The sequence below is a fragment of the Rhea americana genome, unplaced genomic scaffold (assembly GCF_003343005.1).
Source record: "Rhea americana isolate MKP2758 unplaced genomic scaffold, rheAme1 scaffold_31, whole genome shotgun sequence".
In the NCBI taxonomy this organism is placed as follows: Eukaryota; Metazoa; Chordata; class Aves; order Rheiformes; family Rheidae; genus Rhea; species Rhea americana.
The window spans coordinates 6,085,164-6,099,590 of record NW_028186435.1 but is presented as its reverse complement, the minus strand read 5'-3'; the positions used below and the strand labels follow the sequence as shown (position 1 = coordinate 6,099,590).

At 41.4% G+C, this 14,427-nt stretch overlaps 1 protein-coding gene across 2 annotated transcripts in view; it reads right to left on the bottom strand.

Moving 5' to 3' along the window:
- Window positions 1–14,427, bottom strand: part of JARID2 (jumonji and AT-rich interaction domain containing 2) — a 227,874-nt gene that overhangs the window by 44,205 nt on the left and 169,242 nt on the right. For both annotated transcript variants that reach the window (XM_085310056.1, XM_085310057.1), the window contains exon 5: window positions 6,582–6,758. In XM_085310056.1, coding sequence (XP_085166182.1) covers window positions 6,582–6,758 — 177 coding nt within the window. The remainder of the gene's footprint in view (window positions 1–6,581; window positions 6,759–14,427) is intronic.

Below are 14,427 nucleotides of genomic sequence, written 5' to 3'. Positions count from 1 at the left end.
AAGACTCCAGCCTCACGCCGATGTTCGGGAAGATGAAAACACAGATCACACGTGCACACACATGCTGCATGCAGCAGAGCGTGCGCCGTGTAAAGCGAGGGATTGCACGCTCAGAAAACTATCCAAAACAAAGAGGGAAAAGATAAGAGTGAAAGGGAGACGTTTTGTTTTCAGAAGGAAAAGAGGGAACCTTGCCAATTTGCTGAACCCGAGCCAGCTATTCCAATGCAAACCTCATGTTGTTACACAGATCATGTTGAGGAAGAGATGTAATATTAATCAACTTTTTGGCATTAAGTATCCGTTACTGTACAAAAACATTCTTGCTCTGGCTTTAATTCAGTTTTAAGTCACTGTAAAAACATTTATGTGGCTCTCAAACTGCCTTAAAGGACCCAAGCAATAATTCTTTTCCCGTCCTGCAGGAACCAAAACAATGAGCCGCTTCCATAAAACAAACTATTTAAATATTGCTGATTGTTTCCCCTCAGCGCTGGGTACGTTCAGACCGCTATAAACCCTTTTCCAGAGACAGAAGCCGCCTTCCTGAGCACCCAGATACTATCTTAGCTAGTTGGGGTCAGCGGCAAAGGTGCATTTCAGGAAAAACAAGGAGGACGTCAGGACGCGGCYGGTGTTGCGCTGCACAAAACCCGGTGCGGCTGCTTCTTCTGCGCTCCTCAAGCCCTAACCCACCCCTCCGCTCGCTGCAGGTGGGCAGCAATTCCCCAGGCCGCACGCTGGCGGGAGACACGCAAGGGGGCACCCGAGGCGGTGAGCACCAAACCTCTACCTGCCACTGTCAACCACCCTGCTCCAAACGCCACGCACAGACGAATACGTTGGGGCTCTGAGAGGAGCACGACTGGTATGAGGCACCACGTCCCCGTTTGCACAAACTCGGCACCAAGTGTCTCGTCTTAGCACAGATTCATTACTCTCACCTAACTTTTCTGACACAAACAACACGAAGAAGGTCACGCGCTAAGCAGCAAGTCCATCCAACGAGCCTCTACGTGTTACCACGTGTCTCKCACCAGGATAACAATTCCACTTTTTGAGCAACTTCCAGCTCGCCTATTCTTCTCCACAGGTCATACATCTCACTGCTGAAAATCCGCAAAGCCCCAAATGTGTTGTGGCCAATTTGCATATTTAAATATGCAAATTGCTGCAAAACGGGTAATTTTCATGTTACATATTTTTGCAGAAAAATTAAATGTGCAAAAATGTTTATTGCAACAATTACTGGTTCCATGGTCTTTCAACAAAAGGCTGTAAATCATCAAAATAATTGCCTACCCATTAACTATTGTAGCTCTGTGCCTGAAATTTTCTCATTCTGCATTTTAGCTGGATGCATAAAATATTTTCTTTTAATGTTTACCTCTTCAGGATTAATTTCACTGAAAAAGATGCACGAGGCTAAGATTCTGTCTTACGTACACATCTACAAATATCAAATTGAGTTAAAAACAAAACTGCATAGGGAGATTTGGCCCTACACTAGAATTTCCTCACAAAACACTCAAATGCTAATATATGTAAAAGTGATGCTATTTAAGCCCGATACACAGATAGTACATTGAATTATATCCTGAAATATGAAAAATAAAGATCTATSATCTTTTCCTGCCTAAATTTTATTATTATACACGTCAGGAAATTACTCCGCTAACTTATCTTTTGCAAATTGAGAACTGAAATATTTTTCAGAACCTTTTATGGTAACTCAGGAAGGCAGCACTAATGCAGAGTATAGTATTTCTAGTGATGCCTGCTTACTACAGCCTACTGCCAGATCTGTTTTGAAACAGGAACCACCGRAAAAAAAAGGCATCTACACAATTTTCTCCCCAGCTCACTTCATGCAAAAGGCATACAGAACAAATTTTAACGGACCAGGTCAGCAAAGCACAGCATGGAGCAGTAACCATTTTTGACCCTGTTAGAGTAGCCTTTTCCAACACACTGAAATTGAGTTTGCTTTGGCTAAGAAAAAAGACAGGAAGAAGTCCTACAGGAAGTCCTAAAGGAAGCAGTCCTACAGGAAGAAGTCTAGTTACAAATAATGATGATGAACTCTATTTTTCTAACCGTAAACCAGAATTTAATTACTTGTCCTCAGACACCTAAGAYGGGCATGACATTCCCAGGCAAACTGGCTCAGATGCTTACTTCTCTCATGGTTTGAACTTTTGTACTGCTGTCAAAAACAACTAATGCTGCAATCACCTTCTGCAGCCTGCCATGTATAATTTCAAAGCTGTCTGTGCAACTGTATCTGAGTACGTTGCTCCTCCTGAGGCCCTTTTCCAGKCCGCAAGCCCTTACTGCTCCTTTCAAGTGCAGCAATGCCTATCCTCTTTTGCTCTTTTGATGGGATCGATAATCCAACAACTCCATAACTGCATCTTCCAGCTCCAGTTCCCAGACTGCCTTATAAAACATTTGGCACCTGCAAACATTTTCCTTCAGGAGCCTGCAGAGAAAACCTTATGTTGTGCCACAGAAGGAAATCAAACTAGGATTTATTTAGTCAGGAGGAATGCAAAGAATTAGTATTAAAGCAACAGAGACCTAAGCCTACCGTCTTACCTATACTTGGAATTTCCTTCAAGCTGTAGGGAAATGTAATTTAKACTCGGTACCTCCCTGTCCCCCAGGGAACCGAAGTACAGCTTGCTCGCTGAGAACCTTTTTTCAGTGCATGTCAGTCTGCAGCAGCTGATGACTGACACTCTCCTCCCCCTGCGTAAGGTCTATTTTCTAATAGCTCAGTGTCTCTCCCATCTCCTCCTCCTCGGTGCTGGCAATATGCCCTCCAAGCCCAGCTGTGGTTGAGAAGTTTCTCCCCATACCTGGCAGCTACACCGAAGTAGAAACACTTTGTTTAAGCCAATGTTTCTGCCTAGTTTCTTCCATCAAATTTCTTGCATTCAAAGCAGTGCACTAGTCTCAGATAGTCGATGGTCATTAAGGTGTGCATGAGATGCAGTCTGGGAAAAAAACAGGTATCTGAGCAGCGTGCAAACAGGTCTGAGACCTGATGTTTGGCATCGAAATACTGAGAATTATGCTGGTACATATACTTATATTCAAAATGGTCAGCAAGTCAGTGCGATTACAACACAGTCATCCAGATTTGTGCTCTATCTGCTGCAATACGCACCACATCTTCCCTAATTTTCCATATGTTAATTTTGAAATTCACAATAAACTTACTTAGAGGGTTTGAAGTTAAAAGTGAACAAGAAATCCTTGATGTACCTTCCATAAAGCTATTCTAACATAATTTTAATATACGGAAACAGCAAGAGAGATTTCTCTGTTCCAACTAAATGTTCATATGGTTTCTTAGCTGGGAAAATATTCTTTTGAAGTCAGCAGCTATATGGGAACCAAGTGATTCAGTTGATTAGTTTCTGACTTTCACCATTTAAAACCAGCTATAAACCATAACTCAATTAAAATCATTTTGATTAGGACCAAAATTCCACACAGAGTTTTAGAAAGCTTCTAAAGTATCCTCATCCTAAAAAACATGTAAACGATTAAAGACACAAGTCTCTGCTAGTTTTATTGCTTAACTTGACAGAAACGTTATCAACGGCATTTTGAGCAAGGGGTCAAACTAAATGACCTTCTGAGGTCTTCTCCAACCTGAATCAATCTACGACATGTATCCCATGTATCAGGAGATCATATCTTAATCTGTAAGCAAGTAATAAACTTGCACACACTTCACTGCATTACAGGACAGAAGTTCTTAGGCAAACACAAGCTGGAAGTCTTTAGACTAAATCGTTCCCTTTTCTTGTTGAGATCATTGTAAATTTGAACAGGCTAAAAAAGGCAGTTATGCAGAAATAAGCCTAGAGTTATGTGCAAAACCACCCACTTGACATAAGAGATCACCTCCCCAGAACCTATACTAGTTTCTAACCAAGGCAAAAAGCACACCACTGCCACCCCAGCCTTTATCTGCTGCTAACATCTTAACCTGTGTCAGACCCAGCCTAAGCAGCTACACTGTGGCAATGACATGCGACCAGTTTTCGAAAGTAMAGCTCCACCATTTCGCCCTGTGGCGACCGCAGCAATACCTTAGCAAACGGTTTAACCACAAAATTATCACTGCCTGCACTAAGATACTACATCAAGAAAAGACTTACAYATTGCTACATATCCCTTTTACATACTCCCACGAAGGCAAGGGGCAAACGTTTCTCTTGCCAAACTTTTTATCCTATTCTTTCACAGTCAGAAGTACTAAGAAAGTAGACAGGAAAGGCACAGGTAATAATCCGATTCTTTAAATAAATCTAGGTAAGCAAAAAGGCTGGAAGAAGACGAGGCACTTGAGGTAATTATTCCAATGCACGCTGTAAGCTATGCCACRTGTGCAGCGTGCTTCTTCTTCGTACTAGGCGTTTTCTGTTTAGCTAGCCATCCAAAAGGTGACTCAACAGGCTACGTTATAGCCAACGTGTTCACCTTAGTAACATCCCACAGTGGTGTCAGAAGAGGATACTGACAAACGACTTCACCCAGGACAGTTGCTCTGGCCCCCATTTAGTAGAAAAGAATCATTTGACACTGTCTAATGACATTAATCAAGCACTGAACCTTTGTTGCTCTATGTCATAGCAAATGCTTAGCATTTGCAGGTCCAAAGTGCTTGACTACACATTGTACATTAGAAACAAAAGACTTTAATTCATTAAAAATAGACTCTCACGCTAGATTAAGTTCATTTGGTGCACCCGTCCTTGGTCTGGCTTTGTGTGTGGTCTCATTTGAAACAGACACGCATGAACCACAACCTACTTTATTCACAGGAAACAAAAATACCACTGGCTGTCAACCAAACTGACAGACACTGAGAAATGGGAATATCCCTGGGTAAGATTTTAATTAAAAAATAAATAAAAGATAATAAAGTAGAAGAAGAAGCTGCCTTCTGTGGGAATTCCTGTTTCATCACCTTTGTCAAAACATTTCACATTGTCTCCTATGTATTTTATAAAGGTCTTTGGCACATCTATTAAGGCAGCAGCTTCATTTATGCTCACTCTGATACATATTGATACAGATTTTGAAGCCATTAGAAGGCTCATTAAGTTTGCCTTTACTTACCCCCAATTAAGATTTCAGGTGTCTCTGGTTTTGAGCTAATTTCAAAGTGACTGCCATCTGGGACACTCTGAAGGAGCATGATCGGCTCCTTTTGTTAGGCTCTATCACATTTAAAACTCTAAGGCAGCAGTTCTGTTACGTGTAATCTCATTTTCCACATACAGAGTTTTGTGTCTGTTATGTTGTTGGTTTTACTTAGACATCAATCCAAAGTGCCAAGTTTTGATCCAGTGCTTTCACAGCATTAAAGCTTCTGCTCACAGCTGCCATTTGAAACGCTACTAGCCATAAGATTCCGCCTTCCACTTTTCCGCAAACAGCACACAAAAAGCGGGAAGAGTTTGAGCTCGAGTATGCAATAAAAACCAGATTCAGGCATGGTCAGGAAAAACATTTCTGGTATAACAAGTGCTTCCTTTACAGAAAAGTTCCTTTTGGAAAGCAGACATGGGGAGCAGCACGGCCAAGTAATCAGGATCTACTATGCTCCTCTTAAGAGCGGAGAGTAGCACCACAGAAGAAGGCAGGCAGGCATTGGTCACAACCATCTCTCCAAAAGGAAACTGTAGAAAAGTAAGACCTTCCTCTCAGTCCCACCACCAGGAGGAGAGCTCAATGGGCAGTGAGCAGAGGGAAAGGTTTTCATGGCAAACTAATACCGAGGAAGGGAATGGGGAGCACAAAAGTCATGYGAAATAGCGTCAGGCAGGGAGGGCACAGAGTCACCAGGATTCCTCAGCCCCTGCTTGGGAAAGAACCAGGTCACACCTGACTTCGGCAACAGAGCATTATGGTAGGCTCAGAAAGTTTTCATCCTGACTGGTAGCTCTTCCATTTTAAGCGAGGTAATGTTGCAGCATTCACTGATCAATTTATCAAGAAATGGCATGAGACCACCATGACAGACCACCAAAAATACTTTGCAACAAATGCAGTTTTTGTTGCTTTGTAAGGAAATAACTGACTTGATAGGAAGCACTACTGAAGAAATTTTTATGTTACTGACAGCATCAATGCAGTAGCTTAACCAACTAAAACTGTGATATCAATACTACATGTGGAAAAAACAAGTGTTGCCTCTTTTGTACATAATACTTACAAAGTACTTAGATTTTTATATTTAATTTCAATAAAGTAAAATCATCCTAGTTAAAAACATCAATCTCAAAAGAGCTAAAGAGTACACCAGAGATTAGCTTTCATCTGTGTCACTTTAAATAGTCTCCTACCCTGCATTTATAGCTCTTTCACAGAGTTCAAATTCTCAGGAGAAAATAGGTTAAAACAGAAGATGCTAACATCTTCTCATCATGCTCCATTTTCCTGTTAGAGCTTGCATCAGTTTTCACCCAGATCCAGAAGGATGGAGAAGAATTAAGTATATTCAGTCCTTACATTGCATTATTAGGCAGTGAAAGGGAATAGTATTATTTAGGACATACCTTGTCCATTTGGAACGTGCTTATGTGTTTTTCCTTTCCTGGGGGTGGACTGACATGATGATGAAGCATTGTTTGTGGCTGTTTTTGTGTCCTCTGTCTCCTCCTCTTCTTCTTCTTCATCCTCGTCATCCTGAGAGCTTCCAAAATATACCATGTTGCTGGGCAGAGCTGGAGAACCTGATCATTATGAAGAAATGGCTCATTAACATCACTGTATGCACACTAACCACATTTGTCACAATCTACTTTAGTGTTACATGTGGCAAAGATCCAGAGATGGAGGTCACACTAGTGTCTGACTAGCTGTGGATTTCTTTTTCCTTTTCCTTTTCCTTTCCTTTTTTTTTTTTTTTTTAGCAAAAGGCTACATATGTGCCTAAAAAGCAGCATTTTCCAAGCCCCTTCCCCCCAGCAGAGTCTATTAATAATTTAGACAAGCAAACAGTCTTGCTATAAGCCCTAATTAATAGCTTTGTGTATTCAGAAAAGCACCAAAACACATGCTAAATTTCAAATATATGCTTAAGCGCCTTACTGAACTCTTATGGTGTGAACCAGAAGCTTACAGCTTTGCCAAACAGAAGCAAAAGAGGGCATAAACAAACCAATCTGCATCACAATAACATTTTAAAGATATTATTATAATAGAGTATTAGTATTTAAACTTCACAATGCTTTGCAGCCCTCTACAGTATTCTACACAATGCTTTGCAGTACTCAGCAAGGARAGTAACTGGTCCTCTGTTACACAAAGAGGAAATGGAAACACAGAGATGCGTGAATTTGTCAAACAGGTCAGTAGCAAAGGGCAGAACAGAAAATAGATCTCCCGATCCCCAGYGTGGTCCTCTTCAGGAGGCCACTTTGCACCTCCTGCTTATTTCACAGGAGGTTCCTTCTGATCTGGGTAAGTTACAACACGCAGCTCCCCAAGGGAGGTGTGAGAATTCAGAAGTCTAGCAACAATACAGGATCCTAATTTAAATCTACCTCCTGCATAAAACTTCTTTTGGGTCACATAACAGTGTATAGGATTCCCTGCACCCGACTGTAGCGCTTGTTTCACAACAGTTCCCAGGGCACAACTCTCAGCACCCTCCTAACTGTTTTAATATACAGAAGTATTGGGGATATCCTCCCTTATCTCAACTATTAGTTGTCATTTTGAGATGAATCTCCAGTCTAATCCCAACAGGGAGGACACAGGTGACTTTTTATTCATAAGAAGGATTTTTTGATGAACAATAGGGGAAAAGAGGAAAACCAACAGAAGTGGAGAATGGGGACTCACTGCTTCATCATTTTCCTGTAACTAAACACGGCCGAGGACAAAGACAGCTGGGCTACACACCAACACAGGCCAGGGACTACGTGGCTGATGCCTCCTTGGCAAACCATCTTGGTTTCAGCTCTTTAGAGYACCAGTTCTGCTTTTTGTTTGATTTTGCCTGTGTGGGTGTTGCCATCGCCAGCAGTTAACTGAAGTCAGTTCTGGGGTCTGACTAAGCTTGTAGAAAATACTCTTAACTATAAAAACTGCACTTTAAGGAATGGATACCTAAACACGGCATGAAAAACACAACATGCCATTCATACGATGGGATCTTTTCTAAGGATCACAAAATCCTCCCTCAAGAGCTTTCCATCGGAGTTACAAGGAGGGGCTCCTCCTTCCGGCACAGAGCAGCCGGGGGATACAGAGCGGCTGCTCATAAAGCCAGAAAGGGGCTGCTTACGAAGGCGACACGTCTGGCATTAAGACAAGCTGGGCACTACTAGCCAGCATGCTGGAACTGGTGGCAGTGAAGCCACAAGCACTTGGATCACATATAACAAATCTTGTGCTCTTAGTCTCTGTAACAGCCCCTTTGCTCTGCTGCTGGAGGAACAGCCCACCAGACACCACCTTCCTTCCCCAGCAGCCTCCTCCCATCGTTGGGGAAAAGAGTCAAGTGAGAAAAACACCTCCGGAGGTACTTTCTGGCATTAAATCAGGATTTTATCAAGGGGAAAAATGAGAAGCTGAAGGTGGCCACCCATGGCAGCTGGGATCCACTGCTCACTTCTGCTGCCCACGCTATCCACAYTTTTTCTTCCAACTGCCTTGCAAAGTACACAGCCATTATATTTYTCTCTTGGACTTCTGCTAAGGGTAGGCAGCAAAGGTAACACTCTCCCCTCCTCTCTCAGGGGGTTTTGGGACTGAAGCTGGCACGGGAAGAAGCAGCAGGAACCCTCTGTGCTGGCACCCTGCGCGGTGCATCGCTGGCACTGCGGGGGACAGCTGTGGGAGCCGCCGCAGCAGCACCTATTATATGGTTATTCTTCCCTCTAGAAATAATTTATATGTTAATCCATTAAACCCAGGCATAAATGTACAGACACATATGCCTACGTCCTATTGGGAAGTTTGTATTAGCCTTCTGCACACCACAACCTTCGTATTTGTGTAGACTAACGATCAAATGAAGCAAGACTGCTGACGTATTTCAAGGCATGGGAGTTGTAAAAACTTACAAAACCAAAAACCTCGGCATTTTTTATGCAAGCCCAGAACTTTTTGGCACACCCTAAGCAATCATCCAAAGAAAGTAAAGGGGTGGCCAGAGAGAAGCTAACACTTCTGCCTGGGGGCAACTTTGGTCTCTGATACCAACTAACTAGAGGACTCCAAAACAGTAATTGCTGCTTGAAATACAAGTTTCCCTTTTTCTTYGGCATAGGTACCCAGGTCTGATGTATCAGTTTAGAATTTATTGGCTTTGCAAGCTCTGTTAGTTTGTACTGTTTGTCAGTTTTAATCAGGATCCTACATCTGACACCATCAGTACATTAATGCATTAACCAACCATGGCAGTAAAAGAAAGYTACTGCACAAACCAATAAGCCAGTTTTCAAAAGTTTAATAGCTGCATGGCTTCAGAAAGCCAGATAAAATTTGAGTAACAGACTCACAAGCAGACAGGCACTCATCTGAAGATAATATTTAAAAAATGATAGGGTTGGAGAGTATAGTAAGTAAATTAGAGTCTAAGGAAATAATAAGAAATTGTATGAATAAAACGGAATGAGTTTACATCACTTTGCAAAAATGTGAGGAAGATGTTTTCCTCTCAGGACAGTATCAGGGATGGAATGGATCTGTTAGGAACTCTCAAAATTAGACTCAAAAATAGACTGAAATCACTCTGTTAAAATTAGAGAAATAAATACTATCAGATATATTATCATTCTGAGGCACTAATTTGTTAAGCCTTGTTTTCCTAGACCTTCACATTTCCGGGCTTTTTGGTCAACTGCTTTCAACTGCAATCAGTGAAAAATAATCTGCAACACAAATGTTATTACCACAATAACTTTTTTTCTTTTTTTTTCTTTTTTTTTTATTATATATATATATAGAGAGAATAAAACGTAGTACTATGTGAATCGCTTAAAAAGCCAGGAAAGTTTAACCCAACCAGGAGAGCAGATATGAACTCCTGGTATGCTCTCGCTGCAAACCAGGTGCATAAATCTCATGTTGGAATGCCATTTTTTAATCCTTTCCAAAGGAGAATTATGAACTACAATGGCTAAGCTGCATTCCTCAGACAGCTGGGGCTGCTTGGGGAGCACGTTTCCAGAGAAATAAGACTTCGAACATCCAGTAACAGAGGAGAATCTGCTGGTCCTACTTTACTAATCTAAGTACTCCACCATATGAGACCTTGGGGAAAAGTTGGTGTTCACTTTGAATCTCCTGCCACCCCTTCTTCCTCTCTCCAGCCTTCCCTACACATTTATTAAAGATGGATTGCAAAATAGAAAAAAAAATGGCTAGATTCAGGCATTTTTGTTCTATTTAAATGTTATTATGGATGTAAGACATTGAAACATATCTAAAAGTTCTGAGTTTTCTTGCTTGCTTTTTGTATTACAACTCTTTCTATCGCTGTCTTTTAAATTAAGTTTTCAGCTCCTGAATATCCATCCTTAGATGGTATTGTCTACACTTACAGACTGAGCTGGTTAAAATTACTTCCACTTTAAGTCTATGTTGCTAACCATGTCCAAAACGCTAGGAAAACACTAGTTTAAAACCTTCAAACAGGCTGCTCACCATACTCAAGATAATGCAAAWTCCTTTTGGGGGCAAACTTATGGAAATGCAAGGCTGTGTGCGCACTCCAGCTCCGCTCACGCTGAAAGCATGACAATTACATTGATTAGGTAACGCCTAATGTGTGCAAGTCTGCACAGCTGACACGTACCGGGGCTTTACTGCAAGCAGAGCTAAGAACCAACCCGCCCCCGCCTCCCCCCAAAAAAAAAAACAAAAAAAAAAACCCCAAAAAACCAAACAAACAAACAAAAAAACCTCTTCTTGTTGAAATAAAACTCCAATGTCTAGTGACTGAAGAACTAATAAAACTCCTACGAGTGAAGTTTCACTCCAGGAGTGAAGCAAGGCGRTCATGTAACCTTTTTTACGGGATTCCTGCCCTAGCCATCCTGCGTAGTCTCTGAGACTGCACAGGGATGGGGACATGAAGCCAAAGCCTACCTCTGCAGGGGACCATTTCTTTCCTCAAAGCTGCTAATTTATAAAAGTAGTGCGGTTGTAGCCATGAATGTTTAAGACCATTGGAGAGCTGAAAAAGAATGTGCACTGAAGAATTGGGTTTGTTTTTTCCAACTATATCAATTGGTCTCATAAAATCTATAGTTTTCCTCATAAATCTTGCCTGTCTTCATTTCAAGTTAAGAACACGGTGTTTTTCCTAAGAGACACAGACTTTGCTGGGAGTTGTTGCTCTCAGGTTTCATTGTGTATGACAGAAATTTATCATGAAAATGATCTGTGACAGCAAGAAGATAAAAATCCTCCAAAMCGGCATGAGAATAAGGAAAACTGCAGGTTCACCAGATGCATACATACACAGAGTCACAGATTATGAAGCTATAGGCGTTTGCTTGATTTTTTTTTTAATTGACTATACCCTACACTGCACATTCTAATATTTGAAGTAATTACTCTTTAATGTTTGAAGTAATTGTTCTTTTTGTCTTTGCCAGGACACGCTCAGCAATAGAAACGTGAGTCAGCTATGCTAGATCATTCTTACACACCTTTTACCAGCCAGACAGCAAGACTGAAGATGAACAATCATCCCTCCCCTTCCTCTTTTTTCTCTTCAGCATCAAGATGCAATTCTCAAATCCTACCCAGGGCAATTTTAGATTTTATTATTAGAATTTATTTAGTGACAAACAACAAAAGGGAAGAGATCCAATGCYCTGGATAGAGGGCAATATCTGCACCCAGGAGGCAGCACATGTCAGGTCTTGGCATTCCAGGTATATAATTCTCTCCTTCCTTGCTTTCCATCCCCAGGAAACCAGCAGAAAATCTGCAAAAGGTTACGAGAGCTTGCGGCTGTATTGAATTTTACAAGTCTCTTTCTGTGCCATGGAGCCTCCAAGTTGTGCAGGCAGCTGCTACCATGGGAATTCAGYTGATGAAAGAGGAGAAAAGGAGAAGTGCAGTTTAGAGCTGCGGGGAAAGTGTGTGAGCAACCCCTGACAGTGAGAAACCAATCCTGTTTCACACCCAATCAACAGGTGCCTGCCTGGAAAGCCAGCTTGCTCAGCCGTGAGGGTGGAGGACAAATCTGACGGTAAGCTAGAAAATAAAATTTGACTTTTCAYCAATTATTAGGAAGATCTTTTATAAACAGAACCATCTTGACTGTCTGCAGCTCTGTGGACTTTTTTTTTCCATATCAGATACAGTCTACAGAGCATCCACCCCTACCTGGCCTCCTGCGCTTACTCCTGTGCCACCTCCTTGACTGCAGCAGTATCATTTTTTGTGGGGCCATGTTGCAAATCCGATCAAGGAACTGACTGAGATTAAAATCCCAGACTAAGGAAATTAAAGTCCATTAATAAACCATAATGTAATGTTACAAGCTCGCAAGTTAAGATTTGGAAAATTTCTTCGCACACTTTTTCTTATTGAATGTGTAGTCTAATATATCACTTTATGTTATTAAACCAAACATGAAACACAGTATGTTTCCAATCTCCTGTTGGAGCTGCAAGTTTCGAGAGTCTCCTTTGATGATGCCTAGGCGCACTGTCCTAACTGTAATTTTTTTCTTGTCTTTTTAAGATAGTTGCTTTGTTCTGCATCAGTATTTGCAGAAAAGCACGTGCCATTACTGAAGAACTGGAATCACAACACAACGGGCAGGAAGCAGAAGCCAAGGCAGAAGAACAGAGACAAAACAGAGGGCAGGTACCAGAGGGGCAGAAGATAGGGGGCAAAGAGGCGATGAGGTGGGATCAAGAAGAGAGAAGAGTGAGGGCAATCAGCAGATGGACTCGGGCTGCACAACGACGAGAACAGGAAGGTGCTGTAAGAATCACCGATGTTCAACAGAAACAAACATGGGGAAGTGGGAGGACATCTTCCACTAACCAGCCTTAACAGAGATAGCCGGTAGTTCTGTCCACCTGGTGCCTGATCCGAACACGTGCTGCCCACCTTTTCACAGTTAACAAGTCACTGCTAACTCACAGCGAGGAGCAGAAAAAATATAGCCCAGGCCAGCCAGCAACTTGGAGGGAACTTCCAACTCCTCTCCTCCTCCTCTGAATCACTGCAGCAAGGCCAAATCACCAAAGCTCGCCCTCTTGGTGCAGTCTTGAAAGCCTTAACAAATTGCCACAATTAACTATGGGACAGTAAGCTGTGCAAAAAGCTCCGAGAGCTAACAAAACAGTAGGTCCCCACTCCTCATCAGTATCAGAAAAGAAGTTAGCTCGCATATGATCATGTATCACTGCACAGGAGAAATTTTCAGAAAGTCATTAATAGTGAATTTTTACCTTAATTCACTCATCACGTTTACAATGAGCTAGCAGTTACTACAAAAAGAAAAAAAGGAAGATATTCAATTCTTTAACAAAGCTTTGAGTATTTTTGGCAACTGTTTCCATTAGTACCTGCAGTTCCAAATTGAAATCTTCTCTCAGGTATTTTTGTCTTCTCTACCATTGTGTGAGAGAGCAACACACAAAAAAACTCCCGTAATCCGTACAGGAGAAACAACTACCCTGACTATACACAGAGTGTAGCATACTGCATATGAAAGAACGACTAATGTATTTAACGTCCTCTGTTACAATAGTTAGATGCATTACCTACACAACAGTAATTACAAACTGAAATATGTTTTTCAAAGTCACGGTGTTTTCTGAGCAACCTTCTCAGAAAGATGTTATGCCTTTTGCACGTGCAAAATTCAGGMTTGCCACTAATCATGGGAATCAAGGCTGATGCTTATGCAACCTGTGCACAAAGATGCACTGAACGCAGCAGCAAGTGCCTGATTAATAGAATAAACTATATATTTTTTCYAGCCGTTTTATTTGACTAATGAGGTTATTAAACTTTTTTTATTTGACAAATGTGTAATTTTCCCTCCTAAATTACAGTATGTTTTGTTCCTCATTAAATTGTCTTAGACTTTTGTCTTAGACCAGCTAAACGTACTAAAAGAGCTCTGAATTTGGATCTGAAGAGTGGAATCAAAAGTATGGAAAGTGTATGCATTTTGCCAAAAGCACTATTTCATTACTCCTCAGAATTAGCTGGCAGTATTTCTGCAATATTTACTGAAGTACAGACCAAATGTTTTCATCTGGACAGGATTCAAACTGTGGTATGTTACAACCACAACAAAAATCATCTCAGTCCAACAGCCTTCTCTGTAATTTGGGCTGTGGTTTCTATAAAATTGGAGGATGCTTCTCCATGAATTATTTACCCCAACTCCCCCTTTAACTCCTCTCTTTT